Genomic DNA, 27,111 nt, shown 5'->3' on the forward strand with positions numbered 1-27,111 from the left:
ATGTGTTCATGTTTCCGACTTTAAGCATTGGATGTATACACATAGAATGTACAACATATATTATGGACTGAATTAGGTTTTAATAAGCATAATATCACATCAAAAATGAAATTATGAATATGCTGCTTATAATAATTTCATCTGAAATTAAACTACAATATAAATTAAATGTATCAAATTGAAAATGTTCCACTATATAGATAATTGTTTTCAAATGTTTTATTACATGTATATACTTTCATGTGATGATTACAAAATTACTGGAATTGAACATGTGAAGTATATAACTGATTAATCAATACAAAATATAAAGTACCAAAAGATAAATTAAACTTGGTTTTAACAATTTAACTTAGTTAAAGGATTTATAAAGTAAATCTGTCTTAACTAAGTTACAGTGTATAATTAACAAGAATAGAAAGGTTGAAATATAACATCAAACTAAACTTCCAAAACCTTTTTGATAACTCTTTGAATATAACTGCTAGATAGCCTTATAGATACATTACAGGTAAAAATCACAGGTAGCCTTGGGTACTGCCCATTACCTGTATGGGGATTTTGCTGTTCATCGCCTCTTAGGGTGTAGTACACTACTAGTTTACCTGTAGTGTAAATGTAGTGCACTACCAGTTTATATAATTACCTGTAGTTTAAATGTAGTGCACTACTAGTTTACCTGTAGTTTAAATGTAGTGCACTACTAGTTTACCTGTAGTTTAAATGTAGTGCACTACTAGTTTACCTGTAGTTTAAATGTAGTGCACTACTAGTTTATATAATGTAGGCACTAGTAGTTTATAATTACCTGTAGTTGCACTACTAGTTTACCTGAAGTTTAAATGTAGTGCACTACTAGTTTACCTGTAGTTTAAATGTAGTGCACTACTAGTTTACCTGAAGTTTAAATGTAGTGCACTACTAGTGCACTGTAAGGTGTAAAGGTTAGCTTACACTCAACTGTACAATTGTCATGTATCTTAAATTGATCTTCAAAATTGGTGAAAAAACTGATAAAAATAATAATCACATGTGAGCACAGGTACAAGTTAAATAACAAAAAAACATGACTTTGCCGCAAGGCCTTTCTGCCCTCTCAGGCTTCTTCAGGACTGATCGAACTCTTTTTTATTTGTATGTTGCTTTGATATAACGGGGTATAACTCTCTTGTAACTACATCATCACTATTTAACTTGTAAACAGGTAAAACATAACATCATTCCGAGAACACTGGTTAAAAATCTCAAGTCATCATCTTTAATTTGCTGTCAATGTACATTCATATGCAATCTTAATTCTAATACTCAGTTTGGCCAACATAAAATTCACCACATGATTTGCATATTAAAGTGTAAATAACATTTTTAGAATTACATGTAATATTAGATCTTATTTCTATTTTTGAGTCATTTACAAAAGTATAGTTTTTACACACAATAAGAATCTTACATGTACCACATCTGGGTTTCATACACTTTTGTACACCACTTACAGCATTTGAGGTGTTCATATCAAATTTACGAATCATAAACGGTAATAAAGATAGAATATATATATTTGAATAATTTTGTATAGCAGCAAATCATTAGTAAGGACATAGTTGTAAAGACCCCCCCATGCAACTATTGTATTACAATGTCATGCAGTCAGACCAGCATGAGAGAGATTGTATTTATAAATGAGTCCATCACAGTGAGGTTTTTCCAATGTCATGAAGTCAGACCAGCATGAGAAAGATTGTATTTATAAATGAGTCCTTCACAGTGAAGTTTTTCCAATGTCATGAAGTCAGAGCGGCATGAGAGAGATTGTATTTACGAATGAGTCCATCTCTACAACATGTATACATATGGCTACCATCAGACGACACTCCATACAGCGGATCACAGTCGGAGCCTGTCAACTCGATGGCTGTCTCTCCCTCTGAGTTCACATAACAACACGAGCCATCTCCTGAAATGAAAATGTTGATGATGAACATAAATAACTAAAGCATTTCAGCATAGTCAAATTGAACTTTTTATCAAACCCTCCATCTGTATTATCAGTATCTAAATCGTAAACACAATCATCTACAAACCCTCCATCTGTATTATCAGTATCTAAATCGTAAACACAATCATCTACAAACCTTTCCATCTGTATTATCAGTATCTAAATCGTAAACACAATCATCCATCTGTATTATCAGTATCTAAATCGTAAACACAATCATCCATCTGTATTATCAGTGTCTAAATCGTAAACACAATCATCTACAAACCTTTCCATCTGTATTATCAGTATCTAAATCGTAAACACAATCATCCATCTGTATTATCAGTGTCTAAATCGTAAACACAATCATCCATCTGTATTATCAGTGTCTAAATCGTAAACACAACCATCTACAAACCTTTCCATCTGTATTATCAGTATCTAAATCGTAAACACAATCATCTACAAACCTTTCCATCTGTATTATCAGTGTCTAAATCGTAAACACAATCATCTACAAACCTTTCCATCTGTATTATCAGTATCTAAATCGTAAACACAATCATCCATCTGTATTATCAGTGTCTAAATCGTAAACACAATCATCCATCTGTATTATCAGTGTCTAAATCGTAAACACAACCATCTACAAACCTTTCCATCTGTATTATCAGTGTCTAAATCGTAAACACAATCATCTACAAACCTTTCCATCTGTATTATCAGTATCTAAATCGTAAACACAATCATCCATCTGTATTATCAGTATCTAAATCGTAAACACAATCATCTACAAACCTTTCCATCTGTATTATCAGTGTCTAAATCGTAAACACAATCATCTACAAACCTTTCCATCGGTATTATCAGTATCTAAATGGTAAACACAATCATCCATCTGTATTATCAGTGTCTAAATCGTAAACACAATCATCTACAAACCTTTCCATCTGTATTATCAGTATCTAAATCGTAAACACAATCATCCATCTGTATTATCAGTATCTAAATCGTAAACACAATCATCTACAAACCTTTCCATCTGTATTATCAGTGTCTAAATCGTAAACACAATCATCTACAAACCTTTCCATCGGTATTATCAGTATCTAAATGGTAAACACAATCATCCATCTGTATTATCAGTGTCTAAATCGTAAACACAATCATCTACAAACCTTTCCATCTGTATTATCAGTATCTAAATCGTAAACACAATCATCCATCTGTATTATCAGTATCTAAATCGTAAACACAATCATCTACAAACCTTTCCATCTGTATTATCAGTGTCTAAATCGTAAACACAATCATATACAAACCTTTCCATCTGTATTATCAGTATCTAAATCGTAAACACAATCATCTACAAACCTTTCCATCTGTATTATCAGTATCTAAATCGTAAACACAATCATCTACAAACCTTTCCATCTGTATTATCAGTATCTAAATCGTAAACACAACCATCTACAAACCCTCCATCTGTATTATCAGTGTCTAAATCGTAAACACAATCATCTACAAACCCTCCATCTGTATTATCAGTATCTAAATCGTAAACACAACCATCTACAAACCCTCCATCTGTATTATCAGTATCTAAATCGTAAACACAATCATCCATCTGTATTATCAGTATCTAAATCGTAAACACAATCATCCATCTGTATTATCAGTATCTAAATCGTAAACACAATCATCCATCTGTATTATCAGTATCTAAATCGTAAACACAATCATCCATCTGTATTATCAGTATCTAAATCGTAAACACAATCATCTACAAACCCTCCATCTGTATTATCAGTATCTAAATCGTAAACACAACCATCTACAAACCCTCCATCTGTATTATCAGTGTCTAAATCGTAAACACAATCATCCATCTGTATTATCAGTATCTAAATCGTAAACACAATCATCTACAAACCTTTCCACTATGAATAAGACTAAAATCCACACACCTTCCTATTATGAATATGACGTTAACAAAAACACAAGTTATTTAAGTTGGGTTTTTTTTGCTGTAATTCCCCTATTAGACCACCTAGCGCCTTTCTCCTGTCCCCAGAGTGCCACATCTTTCGTTTACATTAAATCTCCTTTACCAAGTAATGCTTCTGACCAAATTTTATCAAAATTTGTTCAGTTGTTCAGGACTAGTAGTGATTTAAATGATTTACTTCTATGGGGTCCCTCCCCTCCAGCCTCCAGGGCAGCCACACCCCTGTTTATACAACATGAGACCGCCTTTACCATATATTGCTCCATTCCAAATTTTATCAAAATCCATTCATGCATTCAGGACAAGAAGGGATTTATAGGATTTGCCACAATTTCCCCTTTAGGCTCTGCCTCTCCAGCCCAAAGGGAGTCACACACCCTGTTTATACAACGCTAGATCTCTGTTGCCTTGCATTGCTCCAGACCAAATTTCATTAAAATCCATTCAGGCGTCCAGGACTAGTAGGGATTTAAAGGGTTTACCTCAATTTTCCTTAATGCCCTCGGCCCCTCCAGCCCCAGAGGGTTAGACTAACCATTCACGCAAAATTTGTTACCCTCCAAGTAATGATGAAATGACCATCATTGGTTCGAACCCATTCAGTACCTTGTGACAAGAAGCAATTTGAAGGATTAACCTCTATTTCCCCTACTGGACCCAACCATAATAAAAGCCCCAGGGGGGGGTAGAGTCACCATTTTAGGCAAAATCTGTTCCTTTTCCCGTAAGAATATTTCTTACCAAGTTTGGTTCAAATCCATTCTGCACTTTGTGACAAGTAGCGGTTTAAAGGATTTCATTTCTTCTCTTTCCCCTTTTGGGCCCCATCCAGTCATTTTGTATTACATTAAAATAAATATTATGACATTGCCTGTATATGAGATCTAATGACGAGAGGAATGATAAAATACCTGTTGTGAAGATGAAACCCTGAGACAATGGACATAGGGAAAGGATCGGTCCTCTTGTATCCTTCCATTCCTTTAATGGTACTCTGGAAAACAACAACAAACTAGAACTGTCGCCAGGATGGCTGACTAATACCCCCGCAATCTGCACGAGTCAATGGTGAAATGGAACTGTTAATTAGAGGCTAACTAATGGTGAATTGGAACTGTTAATTAGAGGCTAACTAAGATAACCCAGAAATATAGTGACCAGTTGCCATAGCAACCATAATTTTGAAAAAAAGAAAGAAAATGGCATGCACATCTACACATGGTCCTCTATATTTGTGTGAAGTTTCATTGTAATCGGCCCTTCGGTTTAGGAGGAGTTGTCCGAACAAACTTAAAGTTATGGTTCTTATCGTAAAACCTGTTAATAGTGACCAGTTGCCATAGCAACCATAATTTTGTGAAAAATAAAGTGGCATGCACATCTACACATGGTCCTCTATATTTGTGCGAAGTTTCATAGAAATTGGCCATTTAGTTTAGGAGAAGTTGTCCGGACAAACTTAAAGTTATGGTTCTTATCGTAAAACCTGTTTATAGTGACCAGTTGCCATAGCAACCATAATTTTGTGAAAAATAAAGTGGCATGCACATCTACACATGGTCCTCTATATTTGTGTGAAGTTTCATTGTAATCGGCCCATCGGTTTTGGAGGAGTTGTCCGGACAAACTTAAGCAGAGTATATATGTCTCTGCTTAAAGTTATGGTTCTTATCAGAAAACCTGTTTATAGTGACCAGTTGCCATAGAAACCATAAATTTGAAAGAAAATAAAGTGGCATGCACATCTACACATGGTCCTCTATATTTCTGTGAAGTTTCATTGAAATTGGCCATTTAGTTTAGGAGAAGTTGTCCGGACAAACTTAAAGTTATGGTTCTTATCAGAAAACCTGTTTATAGTGACCAGTTGCCATAGCAACCATAATATTGAGAAAAATAAAGTGGCATGCACATCTACACAAGATCATAATATTTGTGTGAAGTTTCATCGGAATTGGCCCATCGGTTTAGGAGGAGTTGTCCGGACAAAATGCGTCTACAGACGGACGGACGGACGGACGGACGGGCTGACTGACGGACGGACGGACGGACAGACAACCTGATTCCAGTATACCCCCCCTAACTTCGTTGCGGGGTATAAATATATCATATATTTGTCTGAGGTGTCTGTGTGTCTGTGGTGTGAGATCTATCTGTGTCTGTGGTGTGAGATCTATCAGTGTCTGTGGTGTGAGATATATCTGTGTCTGTGGTGTGAGATCTATCAGTGTCTGTGGTGTGAGATATATCTGTGTCTGTGGTGTGAGATATATCTGTGTCTGTGGTGTGAGATATATCTGTGTCTGTGGTGTGAGATCTATCTGTGTCTGTGGTGTGAGATCTATCTGTGTCTGTGGTGTGAGATCTATCTGTGTCTGTGGTGTGAGATCTATCTGTGTCTGTGGTGTGAGATATATCTGTGTCTGTGGTGTGAGATATATCTGTGTCTGTGGTGTGAGATCTATCTGTGTCTGTGGTGTGAGATCTATCTGTGTCTGTGGTGTGGGATATATCTGTGTCTGTGGTGTGGGATATATCTGTGTCTGTGGTGTGAGATCTATCTGTGTCTGTGGTGTGAGATATATCTGTGTCTGTGGTGTGAGATATATCTGTGTCTGTGGTGTGAGATCTATCTGTGTCTGTGGTGTGAGATATATCTGTGTCTGTGGTGTGAGATCTATCTGTGTCTGTGGTGTGAGATCTATCTGTGTCTGTGCTGTGAGATCTATCTGTATATGTGGTGTGAGATCTAGCTGTGTCTGTGGTGTGAGATCTATCTGTGTGTCTGTGGTGTGAGATCTATCTGTGTCTGTGGTGTGAGATCTATCTGTGTCTGTGGTGTGAGATCTATCAGTGTCTGTGGTGTGAGATATATCTGTGTCTGTGGTGTGAGATATATCTGTGTCTGTGGTGTGAGATCTATCTGTGTCTGTGCTGTGAGATCTATCTGTGTCTGTGGTGTGAGATATATCTGTGTCTGTGGTGTGAGATATATCTGTGTCTGTGCTGTGAGATCTATCTGTGTCTGTGCTGTGAGATCTATCTGTGTCTGTGGTGTGAGATCTATCTGTATATGTGGTGTGAGATCTAGCTGTGTCTGTGGTGTGAGATCTATCTGTGTGTCTGTGGTGTGAGATATATCTGTGTCTGTGGTGTGAGATCTATCTGTGTCTGTGGTGTGGGATATATCTGTGTCAGTGGTGTGAGATCTATCTGTGTCTGTGGTGTGAGATATATCTGTGTCTGTGGTGTGAGATCTATCTGTGTCTGTGGTGTGAGATATATCTGTGTCTGTGGTGTGAGATATATCTGTGTCTGTGGTGTGAGATCTATCTGTGTCTGTGGTGTGAGATCTATCTGTGTCTGTGGTGTGAGATCTATCTGTGTCTGTGGTGTGAGATCTATCTGTGTCTGTGGTGTGAGATCTATCTGTGTCTGTGGTGTGAGATCTATCTGTGTCTGTGGTGTCAGATGTTGTAAGAAGCCCTGATAGTTCTATGTTGTACACAAGACTATATCTGTACAGTTACAAACACGGTACAATACCTGACATTTCTGTAGTCCACCACAGTCACATGTCCGTCCTGTGTCCCACATACACCACTCACATCTGACAGGTGACAACAACAGTTGACAGCATCATGTGTCGGCAGGCTAAAAACCTAAAACACTACATCTTATTAAAACTCTTGTAGTATCATATTTCTGAATTAAATAACTATATATATGACATGATTATGTCTATTTAGTGTATTAGCTCAAACTAGATCACTGTCATGTCAGTAAGGGCTCTACAATATGTCTGTATCTATACCTGAACCCAAGTCATACATTGACATAGAATTACGACTTAAATGTATATGCTGCAAATATACACTATAAACTTGTTTAGCTATTAATGCACCCATGATAAACTTCAGTACCACAGAAATGGGGCAAAGTACATGTACCAATTTTCGTGGTTTTTGTCAATTAAAAATGGTTATATTTTTTCTTTATATAATACTTTTAATAAATATCAAGTTTCAATAACTTGAACGCCTTCTGTATTGAACTGCTGAATTATTTTGATTTTCTGAGATGGCTTTTCTTACTATAGGGAGTACATACATGTAGGTACCCAAGCCATTCAGTCCTTTCAGAAAGTTTGAACTTATGTACAAGGCCTCAGATGATACTTTTTGACAGTATATTTTGGGTTGTATTTTTAGTAACCTTTTTGACAGTATATTTTGGGTTGTATCTTTAGTAACCTTTTTGACAGTATATTTTGGGTTGTATCTTTAGTAACCTTTTTGACAGTATATTTTGGGTTGTATTTTTAGTAACCTTTTTGACAGTATATTTTGGGGGGTGTTTTTATTAACCTCTTTGACAGTATATTTTGGGTTGCATTTTTAGTAACCTTTTTGACAGTATATTTTGGGTTGTATCTTTAGTAACCTTTTTGACAGTATATTTTGGGTTGCATTTTTAGTAACCTTTTTGACAGTATATTTTGGGTTGTATCTTTAGTAACCTTTTTGACAGTATATTTTGGGTTGTATCTTTAGTAACCTTTTTGACAGTATATTTTGGGTTGTATTTTTAGTAACCTTTTTGACAGTATATTTTGGGTTGTATTTTTAGTAACCTTTTTGACAGTATATATTGGGTTGGATTTTTAGTAACCTCTTTGACAGTATATATTGGGTTGTATTTTTACATTTTGTAGTAACCTTTTTGACAGTATATTTTGGGTTGTATCTTTAGTAACCTTCTTGACAGTATATTTTGGGTTGTATTTTTAGTAACCTTTTCACAGTATATTTTGGGTTGTATCTTTAGTAACCTTTTTGACAGTATATTTTGGGTTGTATTTTTAGTAACCTTTTTGACAGTATATTTTGGGCTGTATTTTTAGTAACCTTTTTGACAGTATATTTTGGGTTGTAGTTTTAGTAACCTTTTTGACAGTATATTTTGGGTTGTATCTTTAGTAACCTCTTTGACAGTATATTTTGGGCTGTATTTTTAGTAACCTTTTTGACAGTATATCTTGGGTTGTATCTTTAGTAACCTTTTTGACAGTATATTTTGGGCTGTATTTTTAGTAACCTTTTTGACAGTATATTTTGGGCTGTATTTTTAGTAACCTTCTTGACAGTATATCTTGGGTTGTATCTTTAGTAACCTTTTTGACAGTATATTTTGGGCTGTATTTTTAGTAACATTTTTGACAGTATATTTTGGGCTGTATTTTTAGTAACCTTGGCCTTAAGTTTTTAAACCCCTATTACACATCTGCACATCACAGTGTAACACGATTTTAAGTTTCAATGAAAAATAAACATGAAAAAAATGTCAGTTGGAATTTTTACGTCTGGTTGGCTGGTCAGACTGACAGATTATTGGCAAATCTTACGTGTACTCTACCATAAAAACCAACACAAAACATAATACCTAATACATTCTTTAGAGGTGAATATGGAGCTAGTACTATAATTGAACACTTGATTTCTATTTAAAGTAAGTGTGACCTTGACTTCAAATCTTCAAAGCTGAAGAGCAATTACAAGCAAGCACTAAATAAACAAGAGATCCCAGAGGGATCTTGGCGCCCACCATTGAATGATCTTTATAGGTTCCATGTCAGATTGATCTTTTCTCTACTTTTCCCTTCTAAGTCTTACTAATCTGTGTAAATTCAGAAACAGCCCTCTAGTACTTTTCAAACAAGGGGTACCTATATAAAACAAGAGATCCCAGAGGGATCTTGGCGCCCACCATTGATTGATCTTTATAGGTTCCATGTCAGATTGATCTTTTCTCTACTTTTCCCTTCCTCTAAGTCTTACTAATCAGTGTAAATTCAGAAACAGCCCTCTAGTCCTTTTCACACAAGGGGAACCTATATATAAAATTTAAGATTTAGCGATAATGGCTGTCTGTCGGCCATGTTGTTTTCGGATTGGTCCCAATATGCAAAACTAGGCCCTGAGGGGAAGCTACATATGAAATTTGAGAAAGATCCCTTCATTACTTTCTGAGAAATAGCGATAACAAACTTCAATTGTCAAATTCCAAGATGGCTGCCAGTCGGCCATGTTGTTTTCCGATTGGTCTCAAAATGCAATATGCATAACTAGGCACCAAGTGGAACCTACATATGAAATTTGAGAAAGATCCCTTCATTAGTTTCTGAGAAATAGCGATAACAAACTTCAATTGTCAAAATCCAAGATGGCTGCCTGTCGGCCATGTTGTTTTCCGATTGGTCTCCAAATGCAATATGCATAACTGGGCACCGAGGGGAACCTAGATATGAAATTTGAGAAAGATCCCTTCAGTACTTTCTCAGAAATAGCGATAACAAACTTCAATTGTCAAAATCCAAGATGGCTGCCTGTCGGCCATGTTGTTTTCCGATTGGTGTCAAAATGCAATATGCATAACTAGGCACCAAGGGGGACCTACATATGAAATTTGAGAAAGATCCCTTCAGCACTTTCTGAGGATTAGCGATAACAAGAATTGTTTACGGACGGACGGACGGACGGACGGACGGATCACGGACGCAGGGCGATTTGAATAGCCCACCATCTGATGATGGTGGGCTAAAAATTAATATTTAGCGATAATGGCTGTCTGTCCGCCATGTTGCTTTCGGATTGGTCCCAAAATGCAACACCAGGGACCAAGGGGAACCTACATATGAAATTTGAGAAAGATCCCTTCAGCACTTTCTTAGAAATAGCGATAACAAGTTTCAATTGTCAAAATCTAAGATGGCTGCCTATCGGCCATGTTGTTTTCCGATTAGTCTCAAATTGCAATATGCATAACTAGGCACCGAGGGGAACCTACATATGAAATTTGAGAAAGATCCCTTCATTACTTTCTGAGAAATAGCGATAACAAACTTCAATTGTCAAAATCCAAGATGGCTGCCTGTCGGCCATGTTGTTTTCTGATTGGTCTCAAAATGCTTTATGCATAACTAGGCACCAAGGGGAACCTATATATGAAATTTAAGAAAGATCTCTTCAGTACATTCTGAGAAATAGCGATAACAAACTTCAATTGTCAAAATCCAAGATGGCTGCCTGTCGGCCATGTTGTTTTCCGATAGGTCTCAAAATGCTTAATGCATAACTAGGCACCAAGGGGAACCTACATATGAAATTTGAGAAAGATCTCGTCAGTACATTCTGAGAAATAGCGATAACAAACTTCAATTGTCAAAATCCAAGATGGCTGCCTGTCGGCCATGTTGTTTTCCGATTGGTCTCAAAATGCTTTATGCATAACTAGGCACCAAGGGGAACCTACATATGAAATTTGAGAAAGATCCCTTCAGTACCTTCTGAGAATTAGCAATAACAAACTTCAATTGTCAAAATCCAAGATGGCTGCCTGTCGGCCATGTTGTTTTGCGATTGGTCTCAAAATGCGTTATGCATAACTAGGGACCAAGGGGTACCTACATATGAAATTTGAGGAAGATCTCTTAAGTACATTCTGAGAAATAGCGATAACAAACTTCAATTATCAAAATCCAAGATGGCTGCCTGTCGGCCATGTTGTTTTCCGATAGGTCTCAAAATGCTTTAAGCATAACTAGGCACCAAGGGGAACCTACATATGAAATTTGAGAAAGATCCCTTCAGTACTTTCTCAGAAATAGCGATAACAAACTTCAATTGTCAAAATCCAAGATGGCTGCCTGTCGGCCATGTTGTTTTCCGATTGGTCTCAAAGTTGCAATATGCATAACAAGGCAGCAAGGGGAACCTACATATGATATTTGAGAAAGATCCCTTCAGTGCTTTCTGAGAAATAGCGATAACAAACTTCAATTGTCAAAATCCAAGATGGCTGCCTGTCGGCCATGTTGTTTTCCGATTTGTCTCAAAATGCAATATGCATAACTAGGCAGCAAGGGGAACCTACATATGAAATTTGAGGAAGATCCCTTCAGTACTTTCTCAGAAATAGCGATAACAATTTTCAATTGTCAAAATCCAAGATGGCTGCCTGTCGGCCATCTTGTTTTCCGATTGGTCTCAAAATGCAATATGCATAACTAGGCAGCAAGGGGAACCTACATATGAAATTTGAGAAAGATCCCTTCAGTACTTTCTGAGAAATAGCGATAACAAACTTCAATTGTCAAAATCCAAGATGGCTGCCTGTCGGCCATGTTGTTTTCCGTTAGGTCTCAAAATGCGATATGCATAACTAGGCACCAAGGGGAACCTACATATGAAATCTGAGAAAGATCCCTTCAGTACTTTCTGAGAAATAGCGATAACAAGAATTGTTTACGGACGGACGGAGGGACGGACGGACGGACCACGGACCACGGACGCAGGGCGATTTGAATAGCCCACCATCTGATGATGGTGGGCTAAAAATGTTTGAGAAAGATCCCTTCAGTACTTTCTGAGAAATAGCGATAACAAACTTCAATTGTCAAAATCTAAGATGGCTGCCTGTCGGCCATGTTGTTTTCTGATAGGTCTCAAAATGTAATATGCATAACTAGGCACCAAGGGGAACCTATATATGAAATTTGAGAAAGATCCCTTCAGTACTTTCTCAGAAATAGCGATAACAAACTTCAATTGTCAAAATCCAAGATGGCTGCCTGTCGGCCATGTTGTTTTCTGATAGGTCTCAAAATGCAATATGCATAACTAGGCACCAAGGGAAACCTACATATGAAATTTGAGAAAGATCCCTTCAGTACTTTCTCAGAAATAGCGATAACAAACTTCAATTGTCAAAATCTAAGATGGCTACCTGTCGGCCATGTTGTTTTCCAATTGGTCTCAAAATGCAATATGCGTAACTACGCACCAAGGGGAATCTTCATATGAAATTTGAGAAAGATCCCTTCAGTACTTTCTCAGAAATAGCGATAACATACTTCAATTGTCAAAATCCAAGATGGCTGCCTGCCGGCCATGTTGTTTTCCGATAGGTCTCAAAATGCAATATGCATAACTAGGCACCAAGGGAAACCTACATATGAAATTTGAGAAAGATCCCTTCAGTACTTTCTCAGAAATAGCGATAACAAACTTAAATTATCAAAATCCAAGATGGCTGCCTGTCGGCCATGTTGTTTTCCGATTGGTCTCAAAATGCAATATGCATAACTAGGCACCAAGGGGAGCCTACATATGAAATTTGAGAAAGATCCCTTCAGCACTTTCTCAGAAATAGCGATAACAAACTTCAATTGTCAAAATCCAAGATGGCTGCCTGTCGGCCATGTTGTTTTACGATTGGTCTCAAAATGCAATATGCATAACTAGGCACCAAGGGGAACCCACATATGAAATTTGAGAAAGATCCCTTCAGTGCTTTCTGAGGATTAGCGATAACAAGAATTGTTTACGGACGGACGGAGGGACGGACGGACAGACGGAGGGACGGACGGACGGACGGACGGACCACGGACGCAGGGCGATTTGAATAGCCCACCATCTGATGATGGTGGGCTAAAAAGCATTATATGAAGTATTAATTTGATTGGCAAAAGTTACTGCATGAAAACTGATTTTTCTATATTTACCTACAGTGATCTTGACCTTCGACCTTTGACATAGAAATCAATCCCAAGCAAGCACTTTCAATAAGAAAGCACTGTATAAAGTTTGAGTTGGATTTGTCAAAAGGAAACTCATGTTATTGAAAGGAAACTTATTTTCTATTCATAGTAACATTGACCATGACCTTTGACCTTTCAAACTGTAAATCAATTCAAACCAAACACTTTAAGTATGGAAGGTTGAGTTAGATTGGCTAAAGCAAGCCCTAGATTTTGCATGGAAGGTGATTTGTTTATTTATATTTAGTTACAGTGACCTTGCCCTTTGAATTTTGAAGCTGAAAAACAATTCCAAGCAATTACTTCTAATAAGGAAGTACTGTGAAGTTTGAGTTTTATCACCTCAAGGAAACTCAAGTATTGCACGGAAATAAAAGTGCTGATGGACACACAGACAGACGGATGGATGGACTGACAGACAGTGATTATCTATAGGAAACACAGACAGACGGATGGATGGACTGACAGACAGTGATTATCTATAGGACACACAGACAGACGGATGGATGGACTGACAGACAGTGATTATCTATAGGACACACAGACAGACGGATGGATGGACTGACAGACAGTGATTATCTATAGGGCACACAGACATTCACGAGGAGCCCTAATAAGCTCCCTCCTCTAGAGTAATTGGCTTAATATTTATACATTTTTGGGGCCTAGAGTTGCAATCGGCTGTCTCGTGTGTGGTGTATTTTTCAATGTAAACTGAATAAACGCTAAAATGTTTCGCATATTTTAGTGTGTTTTTCTGTCACAGACGTAATGCAATGATCACACATACAACCCATTAACCAAATGTGTCTGTTGATCAAAGTTTTGGTATTTTTACTGGGCTGATCGTCACAAGCTTTCAATGGATTGCTTTGCTCAATGACAGCGAAGCCCAAAAATATATTTTCATCATGACTGACAGCGCAAAAATATCCATATCGCAAACAGTTTTGAAGCTGATTTAGCGAAAATTTCTATGTGCGAAAATATCCACTTTTACAGTATCCCCAATTAAGCTCCCTCCTTTAGTTAAAAGTTTACTGTATTGATGCCAAATTAATCTCCCTCCTCTAATTAAAAGTTTACCATATTTATCCCCAAATAAGAGGGGTGTCAGTTTGTCAGTTTGTCAACAGGATGGGTGTCCAGACCCATTTTCCTTCTTGCATTCCAACAATTAGCCTGATTGAACCACAGCTGGTTTTTTAATAAAATAATGATGGATCTAATGATTTTGTGTTGTTTATATGAGCTTTGACAACTTTCAATGACTGTATTAATATCTGACACTTCTCTGTTGACATAGACAGACAGACAAACTGACACCCCTCTATGGCCAGACAGACAAACTGACAACCCTCTATTGCCAGACAGACAAACTGACAACCCTCTATTGCCAGACAGACAAACTGACAACCCTCTATTGCCAGACAGACAAACTGACACCCCTCTATTGCCAGACAGACAAACTGACAACCCTCTATTGCCAGACAGACAAACTGACAACCCTCTATTGCCAGACAGACAAACTGACAACCCTCTATTGCCAGACAGACAAACTGACAACCCTCTATTGCCAGACAGACAGACAATCTGACACTTTCCTATTGACAAAGACAGACAAGCAAAATGACTTCCTTCTATTGACAGACACAGACAAACTGACACTTTTCTATTGACAGACAGACAGACAAACTGACAACCTCTATTGACAGACACACAGACAGACAAACTGACACTCCTATTGACAGACAGACAAACTGACAACCTCTATTGACTGACAGACAGACGAACTCACATCCCTCTATTGACAGACAGACAGACGAACAAACTGACACTTCTCTATTGACAGACAGACAGACAGACAAACTGACACTTCTCTGATGACTGACAGACAGACAAACTGACAACCTCTATTGACAGAGGCAGACAAACTGACACTTCTCTATTGACAAAGACAGACAAACAGACAACCTATATTGACAGACAGACAGAGAGACAAACTGACACTTGTCTATTGACAGACAGACAGACAAACATACACTTCTCTATAGACAGACAGACAGACAAACTGACACACCTCTAATGACTGACAGACAGACAAACTGACAACCTCTATTGACAGACAGACAGACAGACAGACAAACTGACACTTTTCTATTGACAGACAGACAAAATGACACTTCTCTATTGACAGACAGACAGACAGACAAACAGAAACTTTTATATTGACAGACAGACAGACAAACTGACAACCTATATTGACAGACAGACAGACAAGCTGACACTTTCTTTTGACAGACAGACAGACAAACTGACCCATCTATATTGACAGACAGACAGACAAGCTGACACTTCTCTATTGACAGACAGACAGACAAACTGACACCCCTCTAATGACTGACAGACAGACAAACTGACAACCATTATTGACTGTCAAATTGACACTCTTCTATTGACAGACAGACAAACCAACTGATACTTCTCTATTGACAAAAAGACAGACAAGCTGACACTTATCTATTGACAGACAGACAGACAGACAAACTGACACCCCTCTAATGACTGACAGACAGACAAACTGACAACCTCTATTGACAGAGGCAGACAAACTGACAGCCTCTATTGACAGATAGACAAACCAACTGATACTTCTCTATTGACAGACAGACAGACAAACTAACACCTCTCTAATGACTGACAGACAGACAAACTGACAACCTCTATTGACAGACAGACAGACAGACAAACTGACCCTTCTTTATTGACAGACAGACAGGCTGACACTTCTGTTGACGGAGATAGACAGACAAACTGACACTTCTGTTGATGGAGACAGACAAACTGACACCCCTCTAATGACTGACAGACAGACAAACTGACAACCTCTATTGACAGACAGACAGACTAACAGACAAGCTGACACTTCTCTATTGCAAGACAGACAGACAGACAAACTGACACTTCTCTATTGACAGACAGACAGACATACAGGCTGACACTTCTGTTGACGGAGACAAACAGACAAACTGTTACTTCTCTATTGACAGACAGACAGACAGACAAGCTGACACTTCTCTATTGCCAGACAGACAGACAGACAAACTGACACTTCTTTATTGACAGACAGACAGACAGGCTGACACTTCTGTGTTGGGGTTGTGGTAACAACATGTTATTATTTAACCTACCTTTTTGCGACTCTGCAGACCATAGCCTTGTAAAGTCCTGTTTTCACAGCCCAGCAACAATAACTTGCCTTCCGTGAAAATTTCTCTGTCACCTGTGACAATATATTCCTATATTAGACTACATCCCACTTTACATTTTACACTTTAGATATGTAACTGTCCCTGGTCACAACTCACTTTACATATGTAACTGTCCCTGGTCACAACTCACTTTACATATGTAACTGTCCCTGGTCACAACTCACTTTACATATGTAACTGTCCCTGGTCACAACTCACTTTACATATGTAACTGTCCCCGGTCACAACTCACTTTAGATATGTAACTGTCCCCGGTCACAACTCACTTTACATATGTAACTGTCCCTGGTCACAACTCACTTTACATATGTAACTGTCCCTGGTCACAACTCACTTTACATATGTAACTGTCCCTGGTCACAACTCACTTTAGATATGTAACTGTCCCTGGTCACAACTCACTTTACATATGTAACTGTCCCTGGTCACAACTCACTTTACATATATGTAACTGTCCCTGGTCACAACTCACTTTACATATGTAACTGTCCCTGGTCACAACTCACTTTACATATGTAACTGTCCCTGGTCACAACTCACTTTAGATATGTAACTGTACTTGTCCCTGTTTAGTTACATTTTGAGCATATCAACATCAAAAGTTGTTACTTTTAGTGCCAGTTGAATCAATAATGAAACATTGCTTGAGCTAATTTTGTATTATTTATATGAAGCAGTAATCCACAAAAGTGTCTACAAATAATCTTTTTGTACTTTCTTTAACTACAGGATCAGAAATGTTATACTTATACCACTGAACTGATCCGTGTGGGGTATGTGACTGTTTAGAACCATCTGACTGGACACTTACTTGGTGGAGATTCTGGTTGTCCTAGGTTCCCACAGGATTCAGCAGGAATTCCGATACTACAACTGTTCACTTCCCCACCACACTCGGAGAAAATACCCAGACATGTCTGCTGCCCTACATTCCAGAGACGCGCTGTACCATCTCGTCCACAGGAGACAACATTCCGTCCACGTTCAACAATAGCAGTGTCTAGGATACCTAATAAATAACAGCAAGTGTCTGCACTAAAGACAGGTAAAACAAACATGTCACAGGACAGGTAAAACAAACATGTCACCGGACAGGTAAAACAAACATGTCACAGGACAGGTAAAACAAACATATCACAGGACAGGTAAAACAAACATGTCACAGGACAGGTAAAACAAACATATCACAGGACAGGTAAAACAAACATGTCACAGGACAGGTAAAACAAACATGTCACAGGACAGGTAAAACAAACATATCACAGGACTGGTAAAACAAACATGTCACAGGACAGGTAAAACAAACATATCACAGGACAGGTAAAACAAACATGTCACAGGACAGGTAAAACAAACATATCACAGGACAGGTAAAACAAACATATAACAGGACAGGTAAAACAAACATATCACAGGACAGGTAAAACAAACATATAACAGGACAGGTAAAACAAACATATCACAGGACAGGTAAAACACACATATAACAGGACAGGTAAAACAAACATGTCACAGGACAGGTAAAACAAACATGTCACAGGACAGGTAAAGCAAACATATAACAGGACAGGTAAAACAAACATGTCACAGGACAGGTAAAGCAAACATGTCACAGGACAGGTAAAACACACATATAACAGGACAGGTAAAACAAACATATAACAGGACAGGTAAAACAAACATATCACAGGACAGGTAAAGCAAACATGTCACAGGACAGGTAAAACACACATATAACAGGACAGGTAAAACAAACATATCACAGGACAGGTAAAACAAACATGTCACAGGACAGGTAAAACAAACATATCACAGGACAGGTAAAACAAACATATCACAGGACAGGTAAAACACACATATAACAGGACAGGTAAAACAAACATATCACAGGACAGGTAAAACAAACATGTCACAGGACAGGTAAAACAAACATATCACAGGACAGGTAAAGCAAACATATAACAGGACAGGTAAAACAAACATATCACAGGACAGGTAAAGCAAACATGTCACAGGACAGGTAAAACACACATATAACAGGACAGGTAAAACAAACATATCACAGGCCAGGTAAAACAAACTTGTCACAGGACAGGTAAAACAAACATATCACAGGACAGGTAAAGCAAACATGTCACAGGACAGGTAAAACAAACATGTCACAGGACAGGTAAAACAAACATGTCACATGACAGGTAAAGCAAACATGTCACAGGACAGGTAAAGCAAACATGTCACATGACAGGTAAAACAAACATGTCACAGGACAGGTAAAACAAAAATGTCACAGGACAGGTAAAACAAACATGTCACAGGACAGGTAAAGCAAACATGTCACAGGACAGGTAAAACAAACATGTCACAGGACAGGTAAAACAAACATGTCACAGGACAGGTAAAACAAACATATAAAAGGACAGGTAAAACAAACATGTCACAGGACAGGTAAAACAAACATATAACAGGACAGGTAAAACAAACATGTCACAGGACAGGTAAAACAAACATGTCACAGGACTGGTAAAACAAACATGTCACAGGACAGGTAAAACAAACATGTCACAGGACAGGTAAAACAAACATGTCACAGGACAGGTAAAACAAACATATAACAGGACAGGTAAAACAAACATGTCACAGGACAGGTAAAACAAACATATCACAGGACAGGTAAAACAAACATATAACAGGACAGGTAAAACAAACATATCACAGGACAGGTAAAACACACATATAACAGGACAGGTAAAACACACATATAACAGGACAGGTAAAACAAACATATCACAGGACAGGTAAAACAAACATGTCACAGGACAGGTAAAACACACATATAACAGGACAGGTAAAACACACATATCACAGGACAGGTAAAACAAACATATCACAGGACAGGTAAAACACACATATAACAGGACAGGTAAAACACACATATAACAGGACAGGTAAAACACACATATAACAGGACAGGTAAAACAAACATGTCACAGGACAGGTAAAACAAACATATAACAGGACAGGTAAAACAAACATATCACAGGACAGGTAAAACACACATATAACAGGACAGGTAAAACAAACATATCACAGGACAGGTAAAACACACATGTCACAGGACAGGTAAAACAAACATATCACAGGACAGGTAAAACACACATATAACAGGACAGGTAAAACACACACATCACAGGACAGGTAAAACAAACATATCACAGGACAGGTAAAACACACATATAACAGGACAGGTAAAACAAACATATAACAGGACAGGTAAAACACACATATAACAGGACAGGTAAAACAAACATATCACAGGACAGGTAAAACAAACATATCACAGGACAGGTAAAACAAACATGTCATAGGACAGGTAAAACAAACATAACAGGACAGGTAAAACAAACATGTCACAGGACAGGTAAAACAAACATGTCACAGGACAGGTAAAACACACATATAACAGGACAGGTAAAACAAACATGTCACAGGACAGGTAAAGCAAACATATAACAGGACAGGTAAAACAAACATGTCACAGGACAGATAAAGCAAACATGTCACAGGACAGGTAAAACACACATATAACAGGACAGGTAAAACAAACATATCACAGGACAGGTAAAACAAACATGTCACAGGACAGGTAAAACAAACATGTCACATGACAGGTAAAACAAACATATAACAGGACAGGTAAAACAAACATGTCACAGGACAGGTAAAGCAAACATGTCACAGGACAGGTAAAACAAACATGTCACAGGACAAGTAAAACAAACATGTCACAGGACAGGTAAAACAAACATATCACAGGACAGGTAAAACACACATATCACAGGACAGGTAAAACAAACATGTCACAGGACAGGTAAAACACACATATCACAGGACAGGTAAAACACACATATCACAGGACAGGTAAAACAAACATGTCACAGGACAGGTAAAACACACATATAACAGGACAGGTAAAACAAACATATAACAGGACAGGTAAAACACACATATAACAGGACAGGTAAAACAAACATGTCACAGGACAGGTAAAACAAACATGTCACAGGACAGGTAAAACAAACATGTCACCGGACAGGTAAAACAAACATATCACAGGACAGGTAAAACAAACATATCACAGGACAGGTAAAACACACATATAACAGGACAGGTAAAACACATATAACAGGACAGGTAAAACAAACATATAACAGGACAGGTAAAACAAACATATAACAGGACAGGTAAAACAAATATATCACAGGACAGGTAAAACAAACATGTCACAGGACAGGTAAAACAAACATGTCCCATACAGGTTAAACAAACATGTCACAGTACAGGTAAAACAAAAACATAAAAAGACAGGTAAAACAGGGGACGGAACACGGACGCAGGGCAATTTAAAGAGCCCACCATCTGATCATGATGATGGTTGGCTAAAAAGACAGCATTTTTTACAATAGAATGATTCTAAGATTATTTTCAGGACTAGTACAGAAATTATGTTTCTTCCTCTAGTTTGAATTCAGTCCTCTGCATCAGGTTAGCATTTATAGAAAAAATATAAGTCCCTACTCCTACTATAACAAATCTGACTAAATTATGAAATGTACACAAAATTCAGTAACAGACCTTTGTTTAGAATCCTTAAATATCAACACGTGTTATTCTTTTGCCAGTGGTTTAAAGATGGGAAAATGAACCAAAAGCGGTGGAGGTAGCCAACAAATGTATTTACTGTGGAAGTAGACTATTTTAGGGCGGTTTTATAATGGGCAATCTGATTTGTCAACAGCTCTGTAAACAATACTAATTATAACCGTCAACCAATCAGACCACCTGTTTTATAACAGCTCTAAGATAGGCTACTTCCATTCTATACAGTGGATCCATCGTCAGATCATCAAGTGCTACACTCTGTTGATATACAAACTGTAGTAGAAGTACAATGTAGGGCCTAACTGGTAAAAATGTAATAAAATTATTATGAATTAGTGGTGCTTTTCAGTAAGAGTTATTGCCCTTTGGTATTTCTATAGTTGACTTATCTTATCAAAGTCCCTGGCAATATGATGATCAGATTCACTTATTTCATATTTAATACATCAAGCCCATTGTCAAATCCTCATGTACCCTTCTCCCTCTTATTCAACAATTCTTTCTCCACAATGACTTTCTTTTTTCTTTTCTTTAATTTCTTCTATCCCTTGTTCTTTCTTTCATAAATACAGTACATACAATTTTTTAAAATCATCTTCAATATATTGTTAAATTTTAACTAATTATGAATAATGGAAGGATTGTATGTATGATGTATGGATAAATTAAATTGTAAATGTATTATGTACTGTTGAAAAATCTTCAAAAATTAAAAAATTAAAAAAAACAACAACATTTGTTTCTATAAATACTAACCAGATGTAGATGCTTGTGGTTTGAACATCAACTAACCTGCTCTGTGTCCAATCAGTGTTGCCCCACACTTGCCAGTCTCGGCTGACCAGACCTTGAGCTGCATGTCAGCACCCCCCGATAGTACCACCAATCCTGAGGGAAAGAATCGACACGTGTACACATCTCCAAGGTGACCCTCTAGCTCTCTCTGTAAAAACAAGGATGAAGTCTTATGTAGAAACATTTTAGTAAAAAAACTTGAAATTTCAATGATACAGATTGAAAAATTGGCCTTGTACAGTAGGTCGGAAAGTTATTTCGTCATTTTTTTAAAATATATTTTAACCATATTATGACATACCTTTTTAATTGCAAATACATGTATGTTATGATTTTAACAGTTGCTAAAAATTTAGCTGAATTTTTCAAATTCATTTATACAGTTTCATGAAATCGAACAAGAAGTTAAAATTTGGCAGTTATTTCTGAGGTAGAGAATGCCTGAAAACACTTCTTGTTGTCATTTTTTTTCCTTAGTTTAACAATCTCAGTACAGGTAGATAAGATGATTACCCGGATATCTCCATTACTTGTCTGCCAGATCCTTAACCTCCCCAGACTGTCAGCTGACACCCCAAGTCCTCCAGGTGTAGTGTCTATACAAGATATCTAACATTCAAAATACATCAAATTGGGATGAACACAAGAATTTTCTCATATCTCATATAACAGAGTTCTCATATAATATATGGTTCTCATATATGGTTCTCATATAATATTGGGTTCTCATATAATATAGGGTTCTCATATTATGTTATTATATAATATAGGGTTCTCATATAATATAAGGTTCTCATATAATATAGGGTTCTCATATAATATTGGGTTCTCATATAATACTGGGCACTCATATAATATTGGGTTCTCATATAATATAATATATAATTATATATATAATAGAAAGTTCTCACATAATATTGGGTTCTCATATAATATTGGGTTCTCATAAAGGGTTCTCATATAATATTGGGTTCTCATAAAGGTTCTCATATAATATTGGGTTCTCATAAAGGTTCTCATATAATATAGGGTTCTCATATAATATAAGGTACTCATATAATATAGGGTTCTCATATAATATTGGGTACTCATATAATATAATATATAATTATATATATAATAGAAGGTTCTCATTTAATATAGGGTTCTCATATTTTGTGATCCGATTATTGCAGTAATTGCTTAATGGTTCCAATAGTAATGGCTATGAAGAAAAAAACATTTTTGTAATATTATCAATCAACTTTGAAAACAAATCTATATCTTTTTGAAGTCATCTACATTATTTTATACTATTTCTAAAAAGGAAAAAAGAAAACAATTACATCTTATTGTAAATACAGCATACATCTAAATACGGATGTAGTCTAGGATTGTACTCACTGTTTTTCCAGGTGTGTGTATAGTTGAAAAAGTGAGTTGGGGTGCCAAAAATGTCCTGGTGAGGTCAATAGCATCTTTTTTATACGTCACTGATATTGATTTCTGTTAATAAAGTGACAAATTAATGGATGACATGATGGTGGTTGTCTTACAATGTACATCTGTGATACTACCATTACATGGTTTAGAAACAAAAAAATGAAGCTAAAGTTTTCTGTGCAGACATGTCCACTTTACATGTGATGAAAACACTTTCCAGTTTTTACTACAAATGTTTGTGAGAAATCTGAACATGTATTAGAATTAAAGTCATAATTGTTGTTCTAGCAAAAGCAAATTAAATGAAAAATAAACTGATAAAAAAATATAAGACCTTTGTTGTTCTGGCAAAGCAATTTAGATGAAAAATAAATTGATAAAAAATATTAGACCTTAATTACCTTTGTAACTTCCTGGACAGCAAATCCATCAGACGCGGTGACGTACGGAATGCCTTCTGACGAAGCTCCCTGGGAAGTCAGTTTACCTTGAGTACTCGGAGGAACTGTGAGATGGTCAACATTTATGTTCTAGTCTGTGTACAGTGCGTATACAAGACAGGACAGGTCAGTCTGTACTTCTCAAAATCATAATTTTGTAAACATTTCCTAATTGCTGAAACTATTCCATTATATTTCAAAACATCAGTATCTATGTTATATTTGTGAATTTAATTTGTCATATAAAAAAATAACATGTTTGTATCGGAATACTTAATAAAGTTTGGGCATCCAGTTGACCCTTGACTTTTAGCAATTTCAGAAGTCAAATCTCCATTTCTCAGAAATATGAAGGGTCAAAACATTATGTCAAATAGACATGCTCCCTTCAAACTCAAGAGTCAAATCTGATTTTGGGGAGTCAAAAACATACTCTCAAGGGTCTACTGGATGCCCTGAAAGTCTATTAAATAAATGCCTTTTGCAAACCATTGTGGGTAGAATACTGGTTTGCTACCAATAGTAAACTGTTAATGTGACATACAGGTGTTTACAAGAGTTACTTCCCTTTAAGTGCTTTCATATAAGCTGAGCTATCGAGTCTATACCAAGCCCGTAGAACATCTTTCCAGAAGAGATTTTTACAATTTTCCTGACATAATTTTATATAGTTACCACAAATATTCAACAATCTACTTAGTTCAATAATTTCCCCAGAAGAATTTTCCATTTGCTTGGAAACTGATACAATATCTTAATCCAACTTAAATTCAAAGCATCAACAATGTTAATCATAAATATTCAGCATTTTTAAACCACTATAAGCATATTCTTGAATAATAATCTCCCTTTTAACTTTATTAACCTTACTGTGTCATGAAAATTAAAACATTATAGAATTTATTACCTGGTAATGAGCTAAATATAAATGCATTACACTGTGAAATCTTTAAGAATTTTATCTGATGAACTTTCCTAATTGGAGTTTGACTTGTCCTGCTCCAAGTGTTAATAAGACTTTTTAATTTCAATATTTTTTATCAAAGTTCATCTTGACCAATGTAGATTGACACTAAAATAAAATCCTATATAATAAACAAAATTTCTCTTTCTCCATTGTAGATTTAACTAGGTAACATTTATCTTGACTATGGTTGTTACTCCCAATCCAAACAATTTCTATTTTATCAATATTGATTTTTAGACCCTAAATATTTGTAAATGTATGACATACATTTACAAATATTTAGGTTCTAAAAATAATGTAGTTCACTTATTGATTCTCACAAAGACTGGTCAGTACCATCTATTGTTAAATAAGTATCATCTGCGTATATACGGATAAAGTAAAACATGTGCATCATCTACATTCATACTTCAATACCATTTATTTTTTGTTATATCTAAATCTCATAGTAAGAATATCTGCACATAAAATAAATATATTGGATCACCTTGTCACAGCTCCTTTTAATATTTAGAGAGATCCCCCTCCCCCCTTCATTTACATGCCCATAAATTAGTATGAAACAATTTTACCTAACTAGATGAATCTTTTCCAAAGCCAAAAAAAAACCTAATCAAATGCTTTTTCAAATTCTAAAGGCATACCACGAATATCATTTTCTTCCATAATAAACTAATAATTTTATCTAGGACAGATTTTATTCTGTTAGCTACATGTATTAGGCCTACATATACCCCAACTGCTATTTTATAAACACTATTTAATAAAGCCTCTATGCAGTTCTTAATGAAATGATGTGGTTTAATTGTCTTTTTTTTAGGATTTAACTGCTAAATAGAAATAAACTTATTGAATAACTTAAAATAACTTACGGAGACGGATTAATATAAGTTTTTAAAAAACTTGTTTCTGAATCCATTTCATGCTGTATTTTTTTCTGATTGTGTCTACTTTTCATGTGTTACCAATGAATGAATAAAATAAAGTTTACATTAAAATAACTTATTGAATAACTTCATTTTAAGTTAAGATAAATTGTATACATATTCAGCTATTTTTTCGTTTCGTTGCTAGATAAATTACAGAATTTATATATATCATACTAAGACAGTATATAATATATCTTAAAATAAATAGAAAACTGCCAGCCTTCCATGTTTAAGCTATAAATGAGTCCATCGTGCCGCAATAATTGAAAAGAAGATCAGTTGAATAGGCTGGGCACACTCCCACATATATTATGGGTGATAGATCTAGTTCAGCATTAACCCAAGTTTCCTCTTTCCCCAGCATCAGACCACAATTATACTTCTGTGTCGTTGTACACGAATGTAGTACATATTGAAATTTCAGGACTGTTGCTAAATATCTTTTCCCGACTTAACTGTTACAGATATGGGCATAATTTTAGCATAGATTTATAGTGAAATATTCAATCTAGTGATCAAATTTTGTTTTGACACCATTTCCATGTTTGTTTGTGTGGCAGGACACATGGAGTTATAAGGCTTGAATAGTAATATTTTGTGATTTTCTGGATTTCCCAACAATATAGTGGGGTGGTTACAATTAAATATAAATATATTTCTTAAATGCCGGTCAAGAGGTACTTTCCAGCTCACTGTAGGTTCAGCTTGAATAGATCTACAACGTGATGTGAAAACCAGATGTTTTTTGCAAAATTCTGAAATATTTTAATTTCAATTTTCTTTTGGTAGAATAAAGAGTGAAATTAATTGTGGTCTGAGGCCCCGACACCATGGCTGGGAGTATAGTTATCTACTTACTCTCTGTTTTAAACGTTATCCACGTTGATTCGTTCGCTTTTCTGAAAAAGAAAAGAAGAAAACAGGTGCATACTTGTTTAGAATAGATGGCAATGTTCATCCAAATGGTAATTGGGAGCTAAACATACCGCAAAACGTGATCCCAGTCAGATTGTAAGATAAGCCGTCCCATGGAGGCGGCCATA

The 27,111-nt window shown here is 36.4% G+C and overlaps 1 protein-coding gene across 1 annotated transcript; it reads right to left on the reverse strand.

Moving 5' to 3' along the window:
• Positions 1 to 204: 204 nt before the first annotated feature.
• Positions 205 to 27,111, reverse strand: LOC117326774 (proteasomal ATPase-associated factor 1-like). The gene is made up of 11 exons (XM_033883493.1): positions 27,055 to 27,111; positions 26,927 to 26,967; positions 24,134 to 24,237; positions 23,694 to 23,795; positions 22,824 to 22,919; positions 22,308 to 22,458; positions 17,668 to 17,865; positions 16,776 to 16,867; positions 7,533 to 7,648; positions 4,898 to 4,980; positions 205 to 1,954 (listed from the first exon to the last, which is right to left on the reverse strand). Exons 1-11 carry the CDS (start codon positions 27,108 to 27,110, stop codon positions 1,782 to 1,784), a joined length of 1,212 nt encoding a protein of 403 aa, XP_033739384.1. The 5' UTR covers position 27,111; the 3' UTR covers positions 205 to 1,781.

The sequence above is a fragment of the Pecten maximus genome, chromosome 5, assembly GCF_902652985.1.
Source record: "Pecten maximus chromosome 5, xPecMax1.1, whole genome shotgun sequence".
In the NCBI taxonomy this organism is placed as follows: Eukaryota; Metazoa; Mollusca; class Bivalvia; order Pectinida; family Pectinidae; genus Pecten; species Pecten maximus.